The sequence below is a fragment of the Aulostomus chinensis genome, chromosome 17 (genome assembly GCF_037954235.1).
Source record: "Aulostomus chinensis isolate RoL2024-O1b breed Wild chromosome 17, RoL_Achi_v1.0, whole genome shotgun sequence".
NCBI lineage: Eukaryota > Metazoa > Chordata > Actinopteri > Syngnathiformes > Aulostomidae > Aulostomus > Aulostomus chinensis.
In genome coordinates this window covers 20,629,572-20,655,582 of record NC_141336.1, presented here as the reverse complement: position 1 = coordinate 20,655,582, position 26,011 = coordinate 20,629,572, and the positions used below count along the sequence as shown (strand labels likewise).

Sequence of the window (26,011 nt, the reverse complement as noted above, 5' to 3'; positions counted from 1 at the left end):
GTGAGGCATGATGTCATCTACATACAGTATTACACCAAAATCAACTATCATAATTAGCAAGCCAAATGAATCTAAATCCACAATGGTTGAGCCAGTCACACCACCTCTATCCTTCTTGATGAAAATAGCAGTTACAAATTTCTCCTTTTGCCCTTTTAGTTTCTCATGATGAATACTGAGGCCGACTCTTTGGTTATTCTAAAGTTTATTTCATAATTTTACAACATGTTCAGTCATCAGTCATTCAGATCTTAAGCTCAAAACTGGAGAATGATAATACAACAAGGCATGATTAGCATGACGTGCATGGAAGTGTAAATACAAGCTCAGTACATCTTATTGCCCAAATCAACTACATGGTTGGATTTTTGTGGATCAGAGGTTCTGCCAGCCATGTCCTCATCAGCTGTCTGGTTCTAAGATAATGAATGAACACACACACACACACACACACACACACACACACACACACACACACACACACACACACACACAATATGTGTCGTGTTATCATCTTGATAGGTTGCAGTCTGGGAGGTGGCCAAGATCAGCGAGGTGCACTGCATACTCAGAGCGCCAGTCCCTCTCAAACACCTCCCTAAGCTGGCCCTGAAGGGCCTTGGTCTTCCATACGGAGTGTGGGGCATGCTGGGAAACCACCAGACTGATTCCAGCCGTGGTCAGAAAGTAGTCTCCCGCCCAATTGGAGGTACCTGTTCACAAGTCGTCAATGATTAACCAAATCACATGTAACAATTTGCCTCAGAAACAATTTACGAATGAACATGGATAAATAACAATCCCAGATAATCTGCTACTCACCAATGTAGGCCACTTTATCAGTCACCATGAATTTATTGTGGTTGACTCTGGAAAATGGAATATCGGAGTGGTTCCCAACAGGCACGATGTACAACTTCTGAAATGTGAACGGCATTTAAATAACAAAAGCCTTTGGTAAAAACGTGTGTTTTGTCATGACTCCATGTCGAGTCTTACTATCTGAATGCTGCTATGTGGATGAAGGCTGTCAATGGAGGCGAGGGATTTGAGGAAGGGCAGCATTGCTGGATCAGTGTCCCGCCCACAGCTGATGAGCATTCGTATCTTGATGTTCCTTTCAAAAACAGCCGTCCTGATGGCGTCATCGATGAAGGGCCAGTATCTGTTCAAGAATGTAATGCGAGGGAATAAAGTAATAGAGGTTCATAGATTGATGCAAACACTTTAATTTGGGGTCACCTCTGAGGCTTTTCAAAGCGTGTGGTGGGGAAGTACTCCATGACAGCGACATCAACAAAGTATTGAGCCTCAGAGATACTGGAAATAATGGCCTCTTGATCCTGAGTCCTCGATGGAGGACAGAATGATGGTGGCGAAGCCTGAAAACACAAGTACAGAGAATAAATCCACCACAAATACAAACACAGTGAGTGTATCCTGGAAAAAAAAAAAAAAAAGGAGGAGGAAGGAAACCTCAGGAACTCACAGCAAGGTAAATACGGCTGGAGACGTTATCTGCTTCCACCAGCAGGGGGTGATGTTTATTGATAGTAGTGTCATACTGTGGAGGCCAGGGCTCTGGTAGGGTGCTGTTGGCCTGTGCCATCGCCCAGTAGGACAGGAAGATCTTGTGGAGGTCTTTTGCCAGACTAGAGCAGTTGTAGAACACCACTCCCAGCTCCTTCACCTGCACCATCAAAGGAACATTTAAGATGCCGGTGTTGAAAATAAGCACCCGTGCTCGTAGATCTCTGGCGTACCTGCGTCAGAGCCCTCCAATCCATGTTGGCGCTACCAATAAACACATGTTTTCTGTCAGCTATCCAGAACTTGCTGTGGAGAACTCCTTTTGTCAGGCGCCCAAAGTTCACCTCCCTCACCTGAATTCCTGCAGACGACCATAAAAGACAGTCAAGATGGCGGTGACAACAAAGACCAGCAAATCAAATCAGGGGGCAGAGAACGAGAACCTGTCCCACACCTTTCTGTTTTAAGCTCTTTAAATCAGTTGAGTTGGTTCTGATGGAGGGGACGCTGGTCAACAGTCGGACAGACACATTCCTGGAGGGCAGAGCGCCAAGTTGCTCCAGGATTTCCCTCCCCTACAGGAAGTAGACATGTTCATCAACATGACAGCGTTTTCAAGTGTTTTTTTTTTTCCTTTTCATCTTTTGTTGAAGACTCACAGGTACATCAGAAGAAGAGTTCACGTTGATGTCTTCCCCAGTTAAAGTCCAGTAAAAAGACACAACTTCTAACTCTCTCGTTGCCATGGAGATAAGCTCTTTCCAGGCGTTTTCCAAAGGGATCCCAAACGTTGCATTGGCCTCATATTTCACATGCTGAGGAATACTCTCCACAAGGGCCATGCTGCAGGGTAAAGATTGACGAGAGAGCATTTAGTCTACAAAAGTAAGCTTTATTTTGAAAATCACATCATTCAAATGTCTTATTAAAATTGTTTAAAAATTAAAAAAAAAAAAGAACTGCAGTGATCAAAATCCATGTTTAGTTTAGTCTGACATTCCCATCAAATGCTGAACTGTAGATCCAACAGTTCAATCCCATTATCCTTTACCGATCCTAGGATCGAGGACCGGCAACATGGGCAGTACTTTTACAATTCACGGTAAAGTTTTGTATCTTTTTTTTTTTTTTTTTAAATGAGAGGTAGTTTATTTTGTGTAGTTCGGAAGTGAATGATATGAATAGATGATAGATTGTCATTTATTTTTTAAAGTTAACTTTGATTTCACCTGGAATCGAATTTTTTTTTTAATGTTCCACCCAAGTTAAGCAGAAAATCCCATCGTAGACATCACAACTCAGAATGATAATGTAACTTTATTGTTAAAGATAACACCACGTCAATAAAAAAGATTCTGATTCTAGAAAAAAAAACAACAGAATTTGCTGTTGAACAGGTAGCGTGTGTATTTTTTTAAAGAATTTTTTGTAATTTTAACATGGTAGTCAGCTGCATCCAAACCAAAACTTTTATCTTCAAAAGTGATATTATTTGGCTTATGTGTGAGCACTCGCTAGTTCTGTCTCATAATTCAATAATTCAAAAAAAAAAAAAAAAAGGTGGAAGTTTATTTTTAAATGTTACATGTCAAGAGTGAATTGATAAATGAAGATTAATTTAAATGTCGAGAAAAAGGTTAGAATACACTTTTGTCACATTACTGATGTAATCCAGCCACTGGTGGTCAGACGTTCTGATGGACCAGTTCAACTCAACTCAACTTTATTTATAAAGCACTTTAAAAACAACCACAGCTGAAAACAAAGTGCTGGACATAAATAGTCATAAAACATAATAATAATGTGAAAAACAATAAAAATAATAAAACAAGAGCAAAGTCTCATGCTGGGTCAAAAGCCAAGGAATAAAAATGGGTTTTAAGATGAGTTTTAAAAATGGACAGTGAAGAAGCCTGTCTGATGTGCAAAGGCAGATCGTTCCATAATTTGGGAGCAGCAACAGAAAAGGCTCTATCCCCTCTGAGCTTCCGCTTAGACCTCGGTACCTCCAGGAGCAGCCGATCAGCTGACCCGAGGCACCGAGCAGGAGCATGAGGGTGAAGCAGCTCAGAGAGGTAAGGGGGGGGGGGGGGGGGGTGAGACCATTTCAGGATGTAAAAACAAATAAAAGAATCTTAAAATGAACCCTGAAGTGCACAGGCAGCCAGTGGAGGGAGGCCAGAACGGGCGTGATGTGCTCCTTCTTACGTGCTCCAGTTAAAAGTCGAGCCGCAGCATTTCGTACCAACTGGAGACGTGAGAGGGAAGACTGGCTGATTCCAAAACAAAGTGCATTGCAATAATCAAGCCGAGACGTGATGAAGGCATGATGTCTCAAAATGCTCTCGTGCAAGAAAGGGCTTCACTTTTGCTAACTGCCTCAGAAGAAAGAAGCTGGACTTCACCACTGCACCTATTTGACCATCTAGTTTGAAATCACTGTCCATCTTAAACCCCAAGTTTGAAGCAGTTGGCCTCACATACAGTGCCAAGGGGCCCAAGTCAATAGGGGGAGGTTCACAGGAGCCACTGGGACCAAACACCATCACTTCAGTTTTCTTTTCGTTAAAATTTTAAAAAGTCCAGGCGTTAACTTCAGGCAATACCCCATTACACGACCTGGGTGCCCAACAAATCATGTTTTTTTAAATGATATGGAGGCCCAACTTCCTGGTTCTGCTGGTTTATGGTATAAATTCAGCAGCTGATTATGGTACCTTTTATACTGCAGGCTGGTCGGATAAGGAAACTCTGCAAAGCTCCGTGAAACTGAGATGAGCTCCAGAGTTGGCTGAGGTTCATCACTCCGACTGCTAACTCTGAATATCGCACTTAGTCAAGATAAATACAACTTCACCTGCACTGATCTGTGGAGACGTTGCTCTCATCTGTGTCCCGCGGGAGGGTTTGGTTTTGGGGGGCTCGTGGTCTCTCCAGCACAGAGATGGCCAGCAGGATCCCAAGAACCGTCAGACAGCCCAAAACCACAGCTAACGCCACACAGCTCGTTGACCTCTATCAACATGAGGACTGATGTGAAACAACTCATACGCTAACAGAATGATGTCACACAATCATGATGTGTGTCTGGCGTGTTCCTACCGTTTTATTTGAAACATAATTGTCATGAAGGCTTTTATACATGGAGGTCATTTTCTTCTAACGGTTTACCTGTTACAGACTCTTAAAAAAAAAAAAACAACAACAACAGATGAACAATACGGATCTCTGATAATTTCAATTATTTAAATCAACTGTTGAATAAGGAATTAAGAGGAAAACCAACTTACACACAGCAAAGCAGGGGCAGGAGTTTCAGCGAGAAAGAGCTCAACAGATGTGCTTCTTCCATCCAGCTTTCAGTGACACGATGCTTCTTGGTTCTAACATATCACTGCCAACTTCCCATTTTCGCTTTCATTTCAGCTTTTTGAGCCATAGAACAGCATGTAAATAGTGTTATTAAAATCAAGGAAAACAAAACTCATCTGCTAGTGTAATTTATTTCAAAATAAAACAAAGAATCGTGTAACGAAATACACAACTAACCAAACATAAACACCGACTGATAAGACCGAAAAGTCCATACACATTTACATGAAAGAAACAGAAGAGGGACACCCCCTAAATCAGACACGTCATCTTTTTTGACTAATCTAGCTTTGATTTAGATAAATTAAAACAAACATCCCACAGAAGATGAATAGCAGCGACTCTTTAAGGGGATTCAAAAGCGACAAACATTCCATTTTTTTTTTCCCCACACAAGCTGGTAAACAACCACTGAACACGGCTGCGTGACAAGTGCTCCCGTGCAGGTTTGTGGCACTTTTACAGGAACTTTACAATCACGACTCGTGTACAACCTGGCCTGAGGAGAGGAACAAAAACTTGCTGGTGCACACGGCAACCTTCTTCCCTGCATCAGTCTATGACAGGACTGAGAAGGTTTGCAGCATAAAAAAAGTTGTAGTGCAAATCAAACAGGTCATTTGTAGAACCTTTACTCAACTAGATCATGTCACAAATGAAGATAGACTAAAGTTGCACTATCTATAGAGTGAATTTCTCTCACGTGAGGACTCATCAGAAGTGATCTTGTGACTCTGTTGAAATAAACTCTTCCTGCAGTGCTCTGATAGTGTTTGGATTTGTTGTAATGTGGTCAGAAGTAAAAATACTGCGTCTCAGCTGCACACGATACCTCATTCCTGTTCTGTGTCTGTGACTGAGCAGCAAACTGCACTCTGCGGCCGCAACCTTCGAGTCAGATGTGTTTGACACGAGTGTCGGGGGGGGGGGGGGGCAGGAATGCTGGGGTTTCACAATTATTTTTCAGACCTATTCTCACATGTTCCAGAGGGACTTCCGACCTCCAGCTGGACAGAATAGATGGTGTCAACGTAGTGAGGCGGGCCTGGACGGAGTACCTATGCAGTTACACAAAACTGGCTTTAATTTAACATGAACTGGTCTGGCACTTGAATCTACAGACTCTCTCTCTCTCTCTCTCTCTCTCTCCCAAAATACCACAAAATAGACTCCTAATAAATAGTTAATACATTCATTTCAAAGATCTGGTCAACAATGTGGAAAATGGGCAAAAAACATATACAATACAGCAGAGAATATACAGACCTGCAAGCTGATTTTCAAATATCTCTGAACTAATATTTTATCAAAAATGTCATTTAATCACTGGAGACAAACATTTCTGGGTAGATTTCCCTGAGGGGATCACGCTCAGGATGGTTTTCAAATTAACAAAGTCATTTGAGTGAGCTTAAGTTGGTCGTATCATTGGCGGACAAAGATGATCAAGTACAGTTTTTGGGGTACATGAGCAGTGGAACAGACCCACTGAAGCGTCGTGGCCCTTCATTAAATCATCATCTGTCATGAAGGCCTCCCACCACGTCTAGTTTACCAGCGTCTGGTGCAGATTGGACAGTATATTACACTGGGTCAGCTGTGTGTGTGTGATTGATGTGGAGGACGCTACAAATCTCATTTCCCCCCCTGGAGGGTTCATTTTTCTGCAGGGGCCAGCACCTGAGTGAGTGAGGCAGGACTGATCTCACACCAAATATCCCTGTCTGACATCCTCTGGTGTCACGGCTGCTCTCCTGAGACTCTCACTGGGCCTCCGACCACCTCCTCGTTTGGAGGCCGAGTGGACTGTCCTCCAGTCTTGGGAGGATGATGTTCTGGAGGTCCGACCCCCAGACACCGAGGTCTTGTTGGCATCAAGCTGCCCACTGGGCTCCATGACCGTGTTAATGACTGGATAAAAAGAAAAGGTAGTTGTTAGTTTACTATTATACCAAATTCAGTATTACTATTATCATTATAATTATTACCATTATGATTTGACTTCATAATCTCCTTTCTAGAGTGACTTACCCTCTAGTTGTCTTTGAACTCTCCTGAGTTCTTTCAAAATGGAGGTGATTTCCTGAAATACACAACTGACTTGGTGAGAACTTGCATTAGTTGCCATTTTTGGGGGGGGGGAATTTAGTAAAAGTTATCACCAACCTTGCTGGAAGTTTTGACAACAGGAGCATCACTGTCAGAATTAACCTTGGCCTCGATTTCTTGCCAAACATCCATCCTGTCCTGAAACAGCACCCTGTTCACACGGCGACAGATTCATTTGTTTTAGAAATCTTCTCAGTGCATCCAAAACACTGCTGCGCTGAACAGGAAACCAGATCAAGATATGCAATGTTGTACGTTTTTCTTCTTTTACTTTATAAAGTAAAGATCTCACCACATAATGTGCAAGTAGCAATGTTTTTCTGCATGTAATCTCTTCTGAAGATTATGTCTCATGTGAGCCGTTTGTGCGCCGACTAACTCGGTTGCACTAATTCAATAAGATTACTGGCTAAGGGAAGTCTGGTCATCAGACAGGACCAATAAAGTCCTTTTTCAAGCCTCCATTAAACACATGAACAACGTCTGTATAAATATGCATCTTACTTTATTTTGTCTGCAAGTTCCTCGGTGTTCTCTCTGATGGCCTCTATGACCTGAGACACAGGATTCAACATCATATTGTCCGCCTGCAGGGAAGATCAAATACTCCATGGTGAGCTCCTGCTAGGATCAGCCATTTAAAAAATTAGGGAAGCAGTATCTTATGTCAGACCTCCTCTCTGCTGCTAGCTCTCTGCCTGGAGCTCTCCTCATGGTCACTTGAGTTCTGGTCAGGTTCCACTGCTGATGAGGAACTTGGGGGGACTCTGTGACAGTTTAATCCAGCCTCAGGAACACGTGGAACCAGCTGCGACACAAGTAGACTTAGTTATCGGAGAGACAGATACCTAAACAGGTGATTAATTGGATGTTATCTTTGTAACTGCACCAGATGTTGGTAGCCAAAGTAAAAAGTAAAGCAACTTCACAGTATAAAAAAAGAACAAAAAACAATGATAAAATAGAGAGTTTTCTGTCTTACTTAAAGATTAGAGGATCAGAGCGAAGGATTTAGAGGGACGTTTTATCTTTTGGCCGATTGATGCAACTACAGCGTGTTCATTTCCTCGATGAAGAATTAGGACGAACTATGTCCATAAACAACCCTTTTTCCCGTGGTTAAGACACTGACAAGTAGCAACAGGCCTGGCAGGAACAACTGATGTACCTGTTCGTGAGCGGTCACCGTGGAGACGGGTGCAATGCTCTCTGCCGCAGACATCTGTGCATCTCCTTCACCTGCCACGTCATGGATCTCTCGGGCCAAGATAGCCAGGTCTTTAGCCAGGTCCTGGCTCAACCTACCAGAGAGGGAACATACGAAAAATGTCTTTCCAACTTGTTTTCTGCTTACTTAGTCTATATATTTTATTAAGAAGATTTCAACTTGCTCGAATAAAGTTAACTTAGGCCTCTATAACAGTGACAGAGTAAATAACAGAGACAGCAGTGTCGCCTAATCAACCTGAAACCATCTTTTTGCAGCGTGACCATAGGGGGTCCTGGAATTCACAGTACCACTACAATGATTATCTAGTAGTATCAAAAGTATCAAGACTGAGGAGTCAAATGTGTTACTGTCGTTTCAGTGTGAAACAAATACTCTTCATGAAAAGCTGTTAAATAAGTGCCTCAGATACAGAACCACATTTTCTGCAAGACAAAGTGACGTGATGTGATCGACTATATTACTCAACCCAACAGGTCTCTGGTCTCACCGTGCGATCTCAGCACTGTGGGAGGACCAACTGTGGAAGGCGTCTCCCTCTGGGTTCTCCTCCTCAGAATCTTTGCTGTTGGGTTTTAGCTGGACCGCCTGCTGAGGCCGAGGCTGATGGCGTGGGGTGTGGGAAGCTGAGGAAGGTTGGGAGCGTTTGTGTTTAGGAGTGCTCTGATTTGAGTCGTACTCCTCATCTGAGGTAGAAGTATAGTCTGAGCCTTTCTGCCGTCTCCTGGAGCCTTGGCACCGTGAATTGGTTTTAGTTTTTCAGAGGATGAGGAGAGAGGAGAAAAGATAATGAGAGAGAAAAAGAAATACCATGAAAGTACACCCCCAGAAAAATCACCAGTTCCACACATGTGATCCCCAAATTATTGCCAAGAACAAGAGACAGAAAAGGTGCTGTGGAAGTGCTCATGCTTTACACTGAAAAATGTTGATTCTTGTTTAATAAGATCGGATCCGAAATTATTTAGAAACTGAAATGAGCAACTGTTTACTTCCACAGTACGTAACTGGGAACAGCACTGTAGCCACGATATCGTCACAGCACGACTGCAATATGCTGAACAGTGTTTTCATACAATTGCACAGTCTATGAAAACACACAAGAGTAGAAATACAATTTTATTAAAAAGGTATTGTTGTATGATTGTAAGTGTTATAATGTTATTAAAAAAAGGTCCAGAGTCAGTTCCCTTCCAACATGAAACTTTATCAAGTTAGCTTTATCATTAGCAAGGAGACACAGTGGGCAAAGCATTCTTCCTCATGGCACCAACATTTTCATCTTCCAAACACATATTTTCAAAGACTCAGTATTTGGAAGCAGCTCCTGATCAATCTGTCATTAAATTCAGCAGCTCATTCTATGTGCCATGTGGGAAATTTAATCAATGTGGGACAAAATATTGCTAGTCAATATTGTTGTGATATGTCCTCTCAGGATGTGTCATTTATATAATGGCCCCAATATTTTTATTGAAACAGCTGGAGTTATAGTCAGAGTGCTCATTTAGTATTTTGCCAAGTTGGTATCTGTTTGTTGAAGAGCCATTAAGCTAAAATTACACACTGTTTCATCTCAATAATAAAATTCTGTAAAACTGAAAAAGGACAATGCAGTGCATTTTTCCTTTGTAGGGTTTTTCTTCCTCTTCAGTTACAGATTCATCATGATGTTGCATTTATTAACAGTCCAGCAATGTCTAATTGGTTGTAAAAATCATTGAATCACTGCATCGTGACACTATAATTACTGTTGACAAAAGGTATCACATCATGAGTCTGGGATTTGGCTCATTTTTAATGCTCCAATCCAGGTGCGCTCACTCCTTTATCAAGGAGAGCGGCTTCACTGCGAATGCATAAATACACAGAAATGGTGCTCAGAGACATGGGCTGGTTAAACTCACTTGATGTGCTGCTTGTATATTTGGCACTGCTGGAACGTCCACGAGTGACTGGGGTCTTGTTGTTTGCTGATTTCTGCTGGCGTTCTCCAGGTTTCTGTCCCGAAGCTGCCCCCCTGCTGCCAGACTCTGTGCGGCTGGCGACTCCTGTGCTCCTGCCCGTCCACTGCTGGGTGGAAGAGGCCTCGGTGTCGCTGGGCGTGTTGAACGAGCTGGTCCGCTTTCGAGGCATTGCCAGCATATCCCACTTGGAAAGTTTCTTGGGTTCCTGAGGCTGCTTTGCTGGAACATTGCTCGCCTCCTGGGGTATCCTGTCCGTCTCTGTGTTCTCATTGTCTGAGGCCTCGCCAAGGCGAGCTCGCCGAAGAATAGACGCCCTGGTGGGTCTTGGTGCTGACAAGCTGTTGGCACGGTTCAAAGTCTGGGACACCCTGGAGCTTTTGCCATCCTCTTTCTGAAGGGGCACTGTGTATTTTTTGCGGGTCTGGTAGGTGTTAGATTCCTGATCAGAGTAAGGCAGACTGGAGCTCTGAGGGTCGTCACTTAGGTCCGTGGAGCCACATCTCCCAGTACTACGTCTTAGTCCTACTGGTCTCTTGCCAAACTCAGTCTTATTGTTACCATTTATTCCCTGAATGCGCCTCTTCTCAGACAAACGCTCAGAAATTGAAGACTGGTAATTGGAGTCCTGGCTAGCTATACTAGCTGAAGACCTCTCCCTGCGGATGCCGCTAACAGAGGGTTTGTTAGTCTGTGTCGTTGCCCTGGTCTTATTACTTTGCTGGCTGACCGTGCTGGATGTATCCACATCAGACTCCCCAGAGAGTGAGTCCATTATGGGAGACGGAGTGGTTCCGGCTTGCCCTGTTTGGAGTTTGGCCTCCAGTAGAGCCAGAACATTCTCCGTCTCTTTGAGGTAAGAGTGGGTGTCCTGATTGAAGGATCCCTGGAATGAGTCTCTTTGAGAAGGCTCGCTGGAAATGTTGGGCAATCGGGCACTGCTAGGCCGATCCTTGGTGAAGCTCTCTTGTCGGATTATGGAGGATGCGGACCCTTCCTTGGAAACTTCTTGCCCAAGTGTAGGAGCAGACATGCTGGGCTTGACTTTCCCAGACCCCGGGGTGGCTTTCTGTTTGGTCAGGGTGGCTGTTGAGAAGGTTTTGTTTGAATGATTTCGCTCAGTTTTAAGAGTTTTTGTGCCTCCATGTTCTGGTTTGGACCCTCCTTCCTCTGACCCAATATAGAAAGACGTAGACTTGGCTGTGAGTCTGGGTTTGACCTCATTTCTCTTCTTTTCTGTGTCTGACAGCGGTCTTCTCCTCTGTTCTATAATGGAACTATCATCAGACTTGCTGGCATCGCTCAGACTGTCCGGCTCTACATCATCCTGCACTGATAACCTATGAATGCCATCCTGAGTCCTAGAGGCTGCTGAGCTGTTGTCCTCAACATTAAATGTTGAATGTGGGTTATAATGAACATGAACACTTGGCAATGGAATGTCGTTCTTCTCCCCTTGCGGCACCTGAGGCAGGATGCGGTGAGCTTTAAAACCTTCAGAGTTACTGGCGTCATCATTTCGGCTGATCATGGTCTTGTGGATGATTGTAGCCCGTGCTGCAGAAAAACAGTTTAATGCATATTTAAACGCATGTACTGAAACAGCAATTATCATTCATATTCATCAGGGCATCTCATTATCATTTCAAATAGCTACACGTCTCATCAGGCAGCTTACCCCCTCCTGACAACTCCATCTGGGAAGGGACATCAAAGAGGCCAGACGAAGGGCCAGATTCTGTGTAGCTGTCTGCCAGGCTGGCCCAGCAAGACATCCACTTAGGCGCCCCTGGTAACACTGCACCTGATGGCTGAACCTGTTCGAGAGAACACAACTTATTCAGTATCCGCACAATAAGATATATATAGTAAAGAAACTACAGTTGATCTTGATGACATCTAATCGCAGGAAACAAATTTAATAGGATGTACAGAAGGTGATCCATCTGTTTAGTTAACACCTATATTACAAAGTGTAAAATTATATGAGAAAATGGAAAACCCCCAACACATGAGATTAGGCCAAACTACAGATCAAAAGATATACCAAAAATAAAAAGAGGAAGAGCGGAAACACCAAGAATCAAGACAGCACTGCATGCAGATTTGTCCATTTAGAAGTTTATGGCTTATGCCCAACACACTGATTTCCTGAAGAATAGGTGTAGAAATGATTGATTAATCTATTAAATTACTGATCCCATCCTGAGCAGGAAGGTTTACCTTTACCAGACCCTGTCCCTGTTCTGGAGCTGGCCTCACCTCCCCACAGCTACTCTGACTATGCTGCTCCCTGCACTCAACAATAACAGGCCTAACTGTCGTGGATGTTTCTGCTTCGCAGTGGTTGGTTCTCTCTGGGCTTGCAACAACACCAAACACCTGTCAGGAACAAAGCATTGCATGAGGATAAATGCAGGAACGGAGGAATAGGGACTGCCAATGTCCATGGCTCATTCTGAACGGGACCTGGTCCCAAGAGACAGATGAAACTGCAGAACCAGCATGTTCTGATTGTTTCTACTGATAACCCAAAGGAATGGCCTGTAAAGAATGTAGAGACTTGCCTGATCGATCTTGTTGCGTGCCTCTTCGAGCTCTTTATCGTGAACATCTGTTTCAATTGTGTAGGTTCCTGCGTCACTAAGAGTGTCCTCCTCTTCATTTCTGGGGCCACCATGGGTGTTCTTGGCTTCTGCACTCTGAGATGGCAGAGGCATCACTGGTGCCTTGAGAGGAACAGGCTGGTGGATAGGAGAGGAAGTCTGGGGCAGATGGGGAACGTTAGATGAAGGAGGGCTTGTGGACCCCTGATCATGCCGTGATATAACAGTTTTCCCTGTTTGGGGTTTTGTAGGAGGACTAGATGCATTTCTCTCCCGGCTGGCTGAAGAAACCTGTTTTGCTTGTTTAAGTAATTCAGCAGTAAATTCCTGGGCGAGTTTGGATCTCCTGCCCACACTACTAAAAGGTCTGACATTCACATGTGCATTAGCAGAGGATGCAGAACGAGACGAAAAGCCGGTGCTCATGCGTTCCTCTGTCTTTTCTCTCCGTAGAGAACCAGCTCTTTGGGGACCTGAGGAGGCAGGACCTTTGAGAGGGATGGTGTAACGTTGGGTTGGAGGAGTAGAGGATGGGAGGATCCTGTCCCCTGTTGGACTTGAGTTTTTCCTGGCCTTCTCCAGCTGAGCCCTGAGGTGTGATGGCTCAGGTGGGGTACCAGAGAAAGACTGGGAATTCCTCCTTTTTTGGTGATCATCAAAGAATTCAATGACAAAGGCTTGGTGAGGATCAGCCTTGCCACCACTGGAACGGGATTGTGAAGGAGAGAATGAGAGGGGCTTCTCAGAGTCAAAAGAGTTGCAGCGCTGCGGGGGTGAGGTTCTCTGGGTTTGGGGGGACATCTGAAATTCTGATTGAAGAAAGTCTTTTTCATTTATTGCAGGGTCGTCAGAATTACTGTGAGTGCCGTTTTCATGGTAGTTTGCTGATGACAAAAGAAGACCGATTTAGAGATAAACCACATGCCAGTAATGTAAAACAGCTTTTGTAGAAGTGACTCACCTCTGGTCATCTTAAGAAGAGACAGGTCACTGTTTGTGCTATACGCATCATCAGACTGTGACCTCCTCCTCATCATGCTAGCATTACTTTGGACCAGCCAGTCAGCAACCTTGTTTTCTGCTGACATCACCTCGGTGGGAGTGGCAACAGTCTCTTGCTTGCGCTGCTGGCGGAAAGAGAACTTGGTGACGTGGTCCTTGATCTTCATTTTGCCGGGGGTGCATTCATCAAACTCGATGGTGAAGGAGGCATGGCTTTGGACCACGGGAGGTGTGGGGCCGGAGGGGACATGCTGAGAGGGATCTGGGGTGTCCTTAGTTGGAATCTCGTGAACCTGTGACTCTGGTTTTTTGGGAGTTCGCTGCTGGAGCTCTTTAGTCGGGATCTCAAAGTAGCTGGGCTCCCGGCGGTAGGAGAAGATGGACTTGGCTTGACTTTCTGACAGAGAACCACTGACTTCGTATCTGGATGCATCTTTACTAGGATCTGTTAGCAAGATTGAGATTACAGACAACACACAGATACACCTGCATTAGTGACGGTTCAGCATAGTATAAACTAATCTCTTTGTTTAGAGCCCCTGAAGCTACAACTTGATAACTACACAAAACTGAAGAAACTGATGATGGTTGGGATGTCACCATCACATGATAGCTGATCGTTGCTCTTTGGATGCCAGTTTGACAAAATATCCCTTTAGGAGCTCAATAGTCCAGTCAGGGGAAGCCGAGCAGGAATAATCCTTTACAACCCAGGCAACATGAGGCAAACAATCGCCCTTCCTCCCCCCCTCAGCAGCTTAGAGAGTCATAATCCATCACGAGGCAGACAAGCACTGCCCGCTGGCCTGGCGTATATGATCTGGCTAACAGTTAACAACTGGCAGCCAAAGATCTGCCAGCCATCTCTTCGTTATTATGAGAGGTAAATCTAATAGCAATTCCACAGAAAAGCATGTCATTAAAAAATAAGGTTCTAATCTGGCTGGGGAAATACACAAGCAAGTACATAATGAGTATTCATTATAAAAGATCTCAACACTGCAGTATAAAGACTATATTGAAGCCAGTGGTTTATATACATGCCAGTAAAACTAAGACATTTTCTGACCTGGAGACTCTTCTTCAGGCGATTTTCCAACGCTGCACTGCTTTTTATGGTCTGGGTCCTCATCCTCACCCCACCAGGATGGTTGGCCGTACAGAGGGGTCGGCTTGGAAATTGGAGAATCTGTTGCAGCTAAAAAACAAATAGACATTAGGGACACGGCTACACTGGAGCACAGGGAGGAAAGGAACATAAGAAAAACAGCGGGATATTTATAGTCTCTTGTAACAAGACAACGTTTTTATAATCAGCCACGTGGTAATGTTGTGTCTGGGTCTTGCAACAACAAAATATTGCACAACATTGGATCTCAGAAAGACATAAGAGTTACAACTACCTATACTATTGACTTGCAGTTTTCTGACTTAATGCACATTGCAATATGGAGGTCACACTGAGTGATATAGACAGAAGCCACAAAAACATAATCCTCCCACTAGGGACAAAACTAATCCTAATCTTCAAAGGAGAGGGAAACAACAATAGAGGATATACAGTAGCATGACCACCACTTCTTTGATAAGGTTTCTTGCAGATAATTATCACTGCTTTTACACTGTATTTCCTCCACGTTAAAGTGATGACAGGGGAATGAAGAATTATTGGGCCTGGGCCATAGCTGAATATGTGTTACCCCCTGGCTTACCAGCATATTTTGTGCTTATCAAATAACCTAAATGCTGGTTGTCATGCTGATAGTTTGGCTAGACACAATCTCTGGGGATCACTGTGGAGAATACATAATCCCAAGCATCCAAAGCACTTCAACACTGTTGCCGTGGACACACACAATAAGACATCAACAGAGTGACGGAGAAGCTGAAGGGCTGCAGCACACGTTACCGTTTTCTTTCCCCCTATAATGACACTCCCATATTAGCTAAAAAAACGGGGGAGAGGAGCACAATTAAAAAGAAGCAAACACAGGGCTGAGTAACGTTGAAAAACTGATATATAAATTAAACGTCAACAGTAAACAGAGTGTTTTTAGACCCAGAGGAAGAATTGAGATGGAAAGCACACAGTTTTGTAACATGGGTTAAGAAGTATAAGGCATCAAGCTGTGCGGTTGTGACTATATAAAGTAGCATGGTGAACTATTCCTTTAATGCTGACTGAGTCACACATTCAAGCGTCCTGCCCTGTCGACAGCTGGAAGATTGGACACACTCCACTTCCTGTACAGCTGTATGGGAAAACATGCATAAGCTCTGGGAGAACATTTAGAACCTCTCTTAGCAAGTATGTGACAGAACTGTAGCAGATTTTTTTTTTACAAGTGAATGATGTATATAGACACTAAAATAAAACATCGGGTACGTGTAGACAAGAAGGAGATCATGCTCAAAGTCTCCATTCAAATAAATTCATCCAAGAGTCATTTGCATTGGGTCTACAGAGATCTGTATGATGCTGGCTGTGAAGCAACATGCAGGAGTATTAATTTCTCTGCATTAGGAAAATGGTAACTGCTACTTACGATTCTTTAAAAACATGAAGTGAAAGAGCACAAATTGCTGTCGTGAAGAACAGTCTGTCTTTAGTTATAATAAGAATAATCGAACACAGTCCATTTCCTTGGAAAGTGTAAACAATGTCACTGTTTCTGTAACGTGCTATCCAACACCATCCTCATCTTCTTGAGACTAGTGGCCAGGATCACAACAACACAAAGCCAGCATAGTTCCATGGGAAACATGGCTCGAGCGAGTGTGTTCAGCACAGCGTGTAGTCACAGGTTAGCTGCGGTTGGCTTTTAGCTGCGGGAGATAAAGCTGCATGCTCACACCCTGGTAGGAGACTTCTAACTACTATAAACGTTTGCTTAGGTTCTTCAGTTCAATGACACATCTGTATAGAACTTGTAGGGATATGAGCACATGCAGGAAAAGTTCTATTTTCAGCACTCGTTGTAGTCTTCCCTCTTAAGCTCACAGGCATAATTATGGAGCAGAAAGCACCAGATTCGCTAAATCAACAACAGCTGGTAAAGGTTTTGTCAGCGTGAATGAACTTCATTCACAAAGTGCTTCTCTTGAACGAACAATTCTCCCACTGTTGGAGCCACAGTATAGCTCAGGGCCGATTAGAGCCCTGATGAGAGCCACGGCAGCAACAATAAATCCTCCACCAGCTACACAGACACAAGTGCTAACGTGGCACCCAACCTTAACACGCCACTTGAATTCTGGACACGTGCAGAATCACTGTGGGTGTGCTCACAACACCCCACCCGGAGCCAGCAAACAAGCATGGCTGACAGAGATAAGACTTCTTGTCCTTAACTTTTCACCCCCTCAGCTTGTCAGGCACCTTCCTTATGTGCGCTTGCCAATGCTGGGATGTCCCAATCTAATTCTTCTCTGGCAATATGGGATTGTAGCTTCAGCCTTTCAGCTCACATGGAAGCTTCAACCTTAAAGCTTAAAGAACAGGTTAGGTAAAGGACAGATTTTCCACAAACCCATGTGTAGATGGAAGTAAGTTCTGATCAGTGAAACAAGTTCTACTCTAAGCTTGGTTCTAACACCCCCTTGCCCCTCAGTATCCTCCTGCCTCCTGTCTAATAAGGCATGAATTCACATCCATGTCTGTTTTGAAAGAAACCAGTGATGAACAAATGCATTCTGAGAGGAAAACTGAGTTGTGAACTCTAAAATGAGACTATTGCCCAGTAGCGGAGAGGCCATGAAGAAATACCAAGAATAAAAAAACAAAAACCGAGAGTGCCTCACCACTGACCAACAATTAACAGGTTATCAAAATGTGTTCAAGTATTCCTCTACAAATTGGCAAGGAAAACTGCAGGGGAAAAAAAAGAGAGACTTACATATTGAAACTCTGGAAGATATTGACTCAATTTAACTCGGGGTAAGCGTAGCGATTTTGATTTGTTACGGTGGCCAAGACTCAGTCTCCCACACAGGGAGACTGACCTGGAAAACTCTGATCTCTCCTTCATCAAGAGAAGTCAATGTGGTCTCATCTTACATGTTGCAAATTAATTAAACACATCTAGGCCAAAGACTTCCTTTTGGTCACATGTGTCAACATGGTATTCAAATTGAACTCAGTTAAAATGCTTCCTCTCACGCAGCAAGAATGCAAACCTACTTCTGTAATAAAAGCTGCAGTCTTCTTGTTAATCCCCGCTTCGATGGAGTTTTGCATGGATGACTATTTACCTGTGAGGGAGAAGGCTCGCCGCTCGCCCTTGTCCTGCAGTTTTACAGCAGGGAGACCATCTTTGCTCTTCTCCGAGCTTGGAAGCTGCTGTTTATCCTTCACCTTGGCCTCCAGGGCTTTTATAGTCAGCTGCAACTGGCTAGTGTACTTTTCATGCTGCACACAGAGATAGAAGGGAAACAGGATGTGAGAAACCCCCCTTCCAACAAACCAGTACAGCTGTAACTGTCCTCACACCCACTATAAAGGAAGAATACCTACCATGGAGTCCTCCACTCTGTTTCTATTGTTAGTTATTCAATGTGTACATTTGCAAATTGCAGTCATTGACATTGCAATTGTTATTTTACCTTTAAAATTAAAAGGCAAAACCAGAAATGATACCTTATTGGTTATACATTTTACAGCACTGATCATTTCCCCTCGCTGTGAAAAGGATTGTGGTTACAGTATATGTGACCTAAGGCTGGGCAGTTTATCAATACATAGTGAAGCTTGCCTGAGAGTGATACTCCTGATGGCATGACAAATATGATAAACATCAACTAGATTATCTGCCGTGAGGTTTTCCTAAGCAAATAAGTCATATATCAGTATGCTATTCTTCTTTTGTCCCTCTTGTGCAGCCTTCTCATGAATTTGTAAGATTTTTCCAAGCGAGTGAGAGGAGGCTCTGATGACTCAACACCAGCTTACAGCTTCTTGCACGCACATTCTTTTCAACTGGTTTTGTTGTATACTAAATATACTTGACACTCGGGACTTTTAACCCTGGGAAATTGCGAATGTGACTGAAAAAAAAAAATTAAGTGATATTAAGTGAAGTTTTTATCTATTTTTTTTGTCTTTCCTCTCTTTTTTTCCCCACTAAAAGTGCATCAGCAGTTACAATCGATTTCCCAGCTGTCCTGGTCATTGCTACACACCCTCTGCCACTACGGGGAGCGCCACATGCTTCCCCCTTTACATGTGGAGTCACTGGCCTCCTTTTCACTCTTTTCAGCTGACAATGAGGAGTTTCACCAGGGGGATGTAGCGTGTGAGTCAATCATACTACGCCCGCCCCACCACCAAACAGGCTGACCACTGAGCCAAATGTGTCTGTAAGGACGCCAGCCAAGATAGAGGGAATGAAGAGTTTCAACAGAAAGTAGAGGGATCTCTGGCCAAAAAGGCTTTTCAGGTATTCCTTACTTTCAGAGCCTCCTCCGGGACCTTGTGTTGACTCTTCTCCAGAATATACACGTGAGCATGTGCAGTGCGGGTTAAAGGAAATATGGTGTGCTAGCATGACTTCATACATATGTATAGTCACTGTTCAGTGCCTAGTTGAAGGAGAAACAATCAGGGGACAGATTATTGCAGCAAAACTAACTGCTACCTAAAGTAATGTGTTAGTGCTCTTCCCTTTCACGTCTAATTTCCACTCATTACGAGGACAGAAGGGCTGATCAAGTCAAGGGGAACAAGATAAGCAGCAAATCCCTGCTGCAAACTCAAACAATCCAATATCTTCAGCGAGGCGCTCTTTGAGTTGTAAACCATCACACGCCACATACACTGGGTTCAGTTCTGGTAACAAACAATCCTGAATGTCTCTGTACTCTCAACAGTCCCCCCCCCCCCATGTTATCTAAACTACATTCCTCCACTCCTGGGTTTTCTGCTTTAGGGGTCAAAGGGTGCACAATTGACAATAATCTAAAACCCCTGACTGAAAAACCAAAGGGGATTAACATGCCAGTGGACTGAACAACCACAAAGGGGGAAATATTAAAATACACACACACACACACACACACACACACACACACTCCTGGCTTGTTTCACTAAAATTAGAATGTTCCACCTGAGGAGCACTGAATGAAACGCACACTTAAAGTTTTATCTCATGTCATTGGATTAATTTTAAGAAATCATACTGAAAAGGATATCATAACCGAAGCGAATGACGTCTGACATCTTGAGCGTGATGTAGGTCTGGTCCGGGATTCTCAGGTCGTTGACAAAAGTCTGCAGAAGAAGGATAACAACATCAAGTTCATATTTTATCAATGATGAACAGTGTTGACTCACATGTGACTGGCTCTCATTCTTGATGGCACACACCCTTGCTCTTAAGGTGCTTTGCAGCTGGCCTTTTTCCCATTGAAAGTTAATCCAGAAGCACATTAACACTCTGATCAGATTATGTTGTTATGCAACGGTCAGCTCACCTTTAGTGGAACGACTAACAGCCAGGTGAAATATAACAATAAATACACAGAAACTGACGCGCAATGTCTTCTAATAGGTTCCATCTATCCTGACATGAGGACACGCAGGCAGGCGGGAAAGAGAATGAAGACCAGATTTTATTCTGTTCAGACTAAATGAGAATTGCTAAAAGCCATGTTGAATCTTGGTTACAGGTCTGTGCACTTTTCTGCTCTGATTAGTTTGGCTGCTGTAACCACGGCCTAAAGAAACTGAGAACAATGAAAGGTTTCTCCCTCTGCTACACTGATGAAGAGGCAGCAGAGAAGTGGGGGGGGGGGGGGGGTAAAAGGGGCTTGGGTGACAGGAAAATCCAGCCTCATAGCCACTGTTCTACCAACCGTCCCCATTCCTGGCACACACAGTGCTGAAGGAACAGTCAGCTGCTGGCTCCTTCATCAGTCTGGGCCGAGCCAGGTTGTCTGACACTACAAGCGGACTCACTGACCCCGTTCAGGCTGCCCAGGTCCTTCACCATGTGCTCGTCTGTGTTTGAGTCGTAGTTGATAACGGCGTGCTGTTTGTCCACGCTGCGAGACTGCAAAGGAGATGGAACATTAAAAGAAAGAGAAAAAAAAATGTAAAAAGTGTAATCATCATGCCTGTGGAACGGTTCAGAGTCAGGATTTGAGATTGCATAGAAACTTGATATTCAAGGGAAGCAAGGCAGACCCCTCTAGCTCAATTATGTCCTCACCACAATGACGGGGAAAAGAGCTCATCACTTTCCGTTCACTTTGTACAGCGTCAGGGTCTCTAATTGTCCAATCAGTCTGCCAGCAAAATACTGGAAAATGCTTCAATGTTACTGCGCGGTGGGATGATCTCGAGACCGGGTAAATAACCACGATCCAAATTTTAATGAGCTGCTGAACCCCACAATCAGGCTGCAAGGAGACAGAAGTGGTGGACAGAGACATTAGCCTCAGACAAACAAGACAACACTCACCACATAGTGAATATACTGACGTCTGCAGCTGTAGTTGTCACTAACAAGCTCACGATCCAAATGTCAGTTTTAGGTGATGATCTGTTTAGAGTTTAAACATTTTAGGAAAGCATCCTGAAGCAACTTTTGTAATTACATCAAAAAGCTGCAGCGAGGGCCTTAAATGACATGCTAACATGACTATTATTGTTATTACCTGAAGTGTATGATCAGGAGAAATAATGGGTTTGGTGACTGATCGTGGCTCCTAATCCTGAGGTGATGATTTTGAGAGGAAGTGTTTGCATCTAGACTAATTTTTGTTTCTTCTTGTCCGCTATCCTGTTTTCTTCCCTTTTCCTTTGGCCCAATCATGGGGTTTGTTGAATGCGTTGTAGGTTTATCTTTTGTCTATTTCTGTCTTTAGTTGTATTTTGTTTTGTTTTTCCAAGTTACTTTATCCAATCTAATTCAGCTTGAGGGCAAAAACACAATAATCTAAGCAAGCGAGAAGAGAGATTAAGACTCCATCGTACATAGTGGTGGTAGTGGAAAGTAAAATTAGAAGAACAAGGGGATATATTAAAATGATAATCATGATATATGATGAAAACACACTTTGATAATGATTAAGGTAAAAATGCACAACATCAATTTAGCTTTCAAGCAACTAATAACCACAACAATCTGCTGATCTAGTGAAATCAAGCCTTGGTTGCATACTGCGGGGCTCATTATTTTTCCCCTCCAGAGGGTGAGATATTCAGATTATGAAGTACGTCCCTCTGAAATGAAAACATAAAACTACAGTGTGACACTAAGAACTTGCTCATTATAGTTATAGTTAATAATCTCCCACTGTCCTTGTGCACACAGCCAACCTGCTTCTGTCTAAAGCAGCATTCATCAATGACATGCAACCTGTGTGAGTGATTCAGCCTGACTCCCTCTTCTTCCTCTCCGCTCATTAACCACTCAGGGCCTCCTCATCACAAACATTACCCAGATTGAGGGCGACTGCCAAACTCATTTGCAAAATTACCGTTCAATTGTCCATTTAGGGACAGACTAAGCTCTTCTACACCAGCCTCTAACTAGGATAAGCAGCATTCACACGCTATGTGTCCACTCAGAGGACGGGCCTGCCAGCAGCAGAGGGTTCATTACACAGTTTACCTCCATGATGAGGTTAACCGTGCAGATATCCACAACCGTGATGGATGTCTGGCTCCACTTTACCCACATTATCAGAGAGAAAAAGTTCGCCGTAGCACTAGGAAACAGTAAATACTCGAGACAACATGGGAACACCATGAATGAAGGAGGCGTGCGGTCTAATTACTGGTCGCAGAGAAACGGACATTCAAACAACAGTTGTCATGGAAAGTCCAAACATTCAAGCCCCAGGGAATACTCATGGATGGAACTCCACTAAATTCCCATCTAGGATGTGTGCGCCAAATGGGATTGTCACAGATAAGTTACAGACATTCAACTGTGGTTAGACTACGACACAAAAAAAAACACTGAGCTATGATAAAAATCTGAAGATTAAAGAGTTTGGAGCAGAAAGAGATGGCGTGCCAAGCAGGGACGCAGCCCCGACAGAAAAATCGCTTCAGACTGGGAGAAGCTGAGGTTTTTCCAGGATCCGGCTCCATCTAAATGTAGACATGAGCAACGCTTCAATCTGAAAAAAAACTGTGCGGTCCGAATTCTCTGAACTCTGCCTGAAGAAAATGTAAACAACTTTTCCAGAGGCGTCTCTTCTTCTCTAAAATACAGAGTGAAGAGAAAATGGATGGAAAATGTGATCCGAACGACCAGAGAGGAATTGTGTTTTGACAGAGGATGGGAAGCAACACAAGAGGAATTCCTGAGCTGTTTTAAATCATTGTTTGAAAGGCTGGCCTGGATGACTTTGTATAAAGGCGCCATCAGCGGGTTTCAAACGTAAAGCATCCACGGGGCCTCAGGCTGGAGTTTGACACATATTTACTGTCTAGATTTCCTCTCAGACATCTGTGAAATGGAGCAGCACGAATATTTTTGACAGATTACAGCCAAGACCTGTTTGAATCCACATGACGCCATGCTTTTTACTGTGTCAACCTCTCACACGGACACACACCCTTAAATATACAAGGTCACACACACCTGCAGCATTAACTCGCAATCATCCCGGCCTACAAAGATCATCTCCCGTGGCAACCGGTGGCGTGTGCCAGAGCTGCTGACCAGAAACCATGATGTCACACTCATTCTGGGGCCACGAGTCAGAATCTGCTTTGCATCCTGAGGAAGGAAAAAAACAACAACAAACAAACAAACACATTTAAGGACAATTAGAGGCATGCTTAATTCAAAAAATTCAATACCCAAGTTACTGAACAATGCCAGCTAATCCAACGCTCTTTTATACCCTTCAACACAAAGAGGAAGTTCTCACCTCACCTGAGCTGGAGCAGTTTGAACAACCAACCGGTCTGACAGTGATACTACTTTCAACAAAAAGAAAATCACTTAAATATCCCCTTAAATGTATGACAGCCGCCCAGGTAAGAGTGGGGCAGGTTTCCAAATAATTTAACTTGTTCACACTCACCTCACTGACGAAGACCATTAAACACAGTTTAAATAAAAAGAGAGAAAAGAGAAAATAAAAAGAGTGTTCCCTGGGAAACCTGTTGCAATGTGGTGTACTGGGGTAGCTAGCAAACTTGCAGTGTTTTAACTTCCTGTAACCTCGGCTAACTTAGCGCTGTAGCTATATAAACATTAGCCTCATACCCGACTTCATATCTGAAGTGACAGCTTATTTACTATCACTAAAAGGCGGTATAATGTCATTTTAAAATCACACCGGACTCGGTTGTTCCGGTGGTATTTTTTTCATGCTTGAGGTAAACGAACCACCGACTGGACCGAAAACGGGCTTTTTTTTTTCTTAGTGATTTTCTTCTCCGAACTTCAGCCTACCTTTATCGCCTTCTCCGCCTTAGTCCTGAGGGAAGCCAGTGTTGAACGTCCTAACCAGCAGATGAGCTCCGACGACCAACATGTATGTGCACAGCACCAGGTGACACTGGACAGGTAAACTTCGTTCACACCCTCTTTTTATTTAATTTTTTTTTCCCTCCTCCTCTCCTCGGGGAGTGACAAACGACCGAAACTCTCCAACGCCTCGTCTCCCCACACGATGACGTAGCTTGACAAGCACCTTCAGGGGCAAAATGAAGGTGGTGAAGAGGAAAGAGGTCTCACTCTGCGTAGGGACCGGGACGCAGGAAAGCCTCTCATGGAGGGGAAAAGAGGATGGACACGCCCACTGGTACTATTTTTACTTCTTTTTTTTTTAAAGCGTTTCTTTCTGTTGTTATCTGAAAATCCGAGCAAATTTAGGGATTTTATGTTTTGTTTTGTTTTAGTTTTTGTGCGCATATATATATATTCTTGTGTGTTTTTTTTTGTTGTTGTCTTATTTCGTTTGCATATAAACTACTATATTCTGTTTTTAGGTTTTGTCATTTCATTTGTGCACACAGATGCATACGTAAAGATGTATTATTCTGTTTATCTTTAAAAAAAATTATTCCCATGATGCTTTCATGGACACGATTTATTATTTTCTATTGATAACAATTCAAGTTATGAATCTTCATCTGTTCTGCAGTTGCAATATGATTCATTTAAGTATGGTGGTAAATGTTAAGGTGTATATAGTTTGCTGGGGGGGTGGGGGGGGGGTTGTTGTTGCTTAATTAGAACCAAAAAAAAAAAAGTCATGTAACAACAAATAAATCAGAACTTTTTTGCAGACCACGTCGGACTCTCAAACAAAGTGGTCACTCATCATCTCATTCATAAACGATCTTTGTGTCTATCTGTTCGCCGCGGACGGGACTTCTGTTTATCCTGTTTGACGGCGTCAAAGCCGGACGGGACGAGACGCACAGCAGCGTTTACGTGAGAAATTTGGCAAATATGAAAATTGCCTCTGTGTGACGACCTGCTGAAACAGTTCAAATCAATTAGCCCAGATGTCAGGGAGTAACAAGGCCTTTAGAACTCAAAGAAAGTTGAATAATTGCTGTTAATAAACGTTAAGGGTGGAGAGGGAATTAAATCCGTTTGATTTCAGCCTACTTCCAGTTGTCGAATCCAATGCAAAATGAGCCTGAAGCCCGTTGATTTGGAACAAACATCTGATGTTCACGTGTTTAATCATCATCAATATCGCTAGATGGCGCTCCCGGTCCAAATGAACCTCCTTGACACGTTTAGGTTTAATCCTCATGTTTATAAGCCTATTTTATGTAAGCAGATTTTGAAATTTAAGTAAAAGTGATGGATAAGTTCATACATTTCAACAACGCTGTAATTTGTCTGTGTGGGTGTTTGTTGGAAGTAAAACAGGAGGACAACTTTGATCCCCAAAGTCAAACACTTCTCTGACTGAGGCTACAGAAGACTTTCTTCACATTACATGTATAAATTAGTGTACAAGAACATTATATAAAAGTTTTACTATATATGTCTGTCACCAAGAGAAAGAGAGTACCATTTATTTAGCTCAGAAAAGTCTACATGTACTCAGCTGTGGAGGTTATGCTCCATGTCCTCCATGTCACAGGTTGAACCAGTTTCTTGACCTCTGTCACGCTGGACTAAAACCGCTCACCTTCATAAAAACCAGCCTGCACTTTCTGTCAGTCACTACTCCAGTGTCTGTCACCACATCCTTTACACCACAAGGGTTAGACG

At 43.4% G+C, this 26,011-nt stretch overlaps 2 protein-coding genes across 5 annotated transcripts; both read right to left on the bottom strand.

Annotated features, from left to right (window-relative positions):
• Nucleotides 1–194: 194 nt before the first annotated feature.
• pld4 (phospholipase D family member 4) lies at nt 195–4,885 on the bottom strand. Its single transcript, XM_086182101.1, has 11 exons — nt 4,821–4,885; nt 4,633–4,713; nt 4,388–4,545; nt 2,190–2,373; nt 1,985–2,105; nt 1,764–1,891; nt 1,490–1,690; nt 1,243–1,382; nt 1,000–1,165; nt 823–919; nt 195–713 (listed from the first exon to the last, which is right to left on the bottom strand). The coding sequence occupies exons 2-11, from the start codon at nt 4,681–4,683 to the stop codon at nt 511–513; spliced, it is 1,449 nt and encodes a 482-aa protein (XP_086038227.1). The 5' UTR covers nt 4,684–4,713; nt 4,821–4,885; the 3' UTR covers nt 195–510.
• On the bottom strand, nt 4,784–24,437 carry cep170ba (centrosomal protein 170Ba). 4 transcript variants are annotated; one of them, XM_086182099.1, is made up of 19 exons: nt 24,227–24,437; nt 23,405–23,542; nt 20,768–20,857; nt 19,998–20,076; nt 19,258–19,316; nt 18,063–18,219; nt 14,881–15,009; nt 13,771–14,256; nt 12,771–13,693; nt 12,427–12,585; nt 11,882–12,020; nt 10,147–11,760; nt 8,730–8,865; nt 8,180–8,312; nt 7,685–7,819; nt 7,516–7,598; nt 7,069–7,162; nt 6,934–6,985; nt 4,784–6,813 (listed from the first exon to the last, which is right to left on the bottom strand). In XM_086182099.1, exons 2-19 carry the CDS (start codon nt 23,507–23,509, stop codon nt 6,608–6,610), a joined length of 4,779 nt encoding a protein of 1,592 aa, XP_086038225.1. In that variant the 5' UTR covers nt 23,510–23,542; nt 24,227–24,437; the 3' UTR covers nt 4,784–6,607. The 4 variants fall into 4 exon arrangements, with proteins under 4 accessions (XP_086038225.1, XP_086038223.1, XP_086038224.1 ...); XM_086182097.1 differs by having other exon boundaries at nt 4,786–6,813; nt 8,730–8,970; XM_086182098.1 differs by having other exon boundaries at nt 4,787–6,813; nt 8,730–8,970; nt 12,466–12,585.
• Nucleotides 24,438–26,011: the final 1,574 nt, after the last annotated feature.

Coding starts and splice junctions, on each gene's coding strand:
- cep170ba (XM_086182097.1), bottom strand. CDS start 23,509: ATGAGTGTGACATCATGGTTTCTGGTCAGCAGCTCTGGCACACGCCAC. Junction 11,761..11,881: donor GATGGAGTTGTCAGGAGGGG/GTAAGCTGCCTG, acceptor GTTTTTCTGCAG/CACGGGCTACAATCATCCAC. Junction 8,971..10,146: donor ATATACAAGCAGCACATCAA/GTGAGTTTAACC, acceptor CACGGTGCCAAG/GCTCCAGGAGACGGCAGAAA.
- pld4 (XM_086182101.1), bottom strand. CDS start 4,683: ATGACCTCCATGTATAAAAGCCTTCATGACAATTATGTTTCAAATAAA. Junction 4,546..4,632: donor ATTATGTTTCAAATAAAACG/GTAGGAACACGC, acceptor TCATGTTGATAG/AGGTCAACGAGCTGTGTGGC. Junction 714..822: donor TGATAAAGTGGCCTACATTG/GTGAGTAGCAGA, acceptor ACTTGTGAACAG/GTACCTCCAATTGGGCGGGA.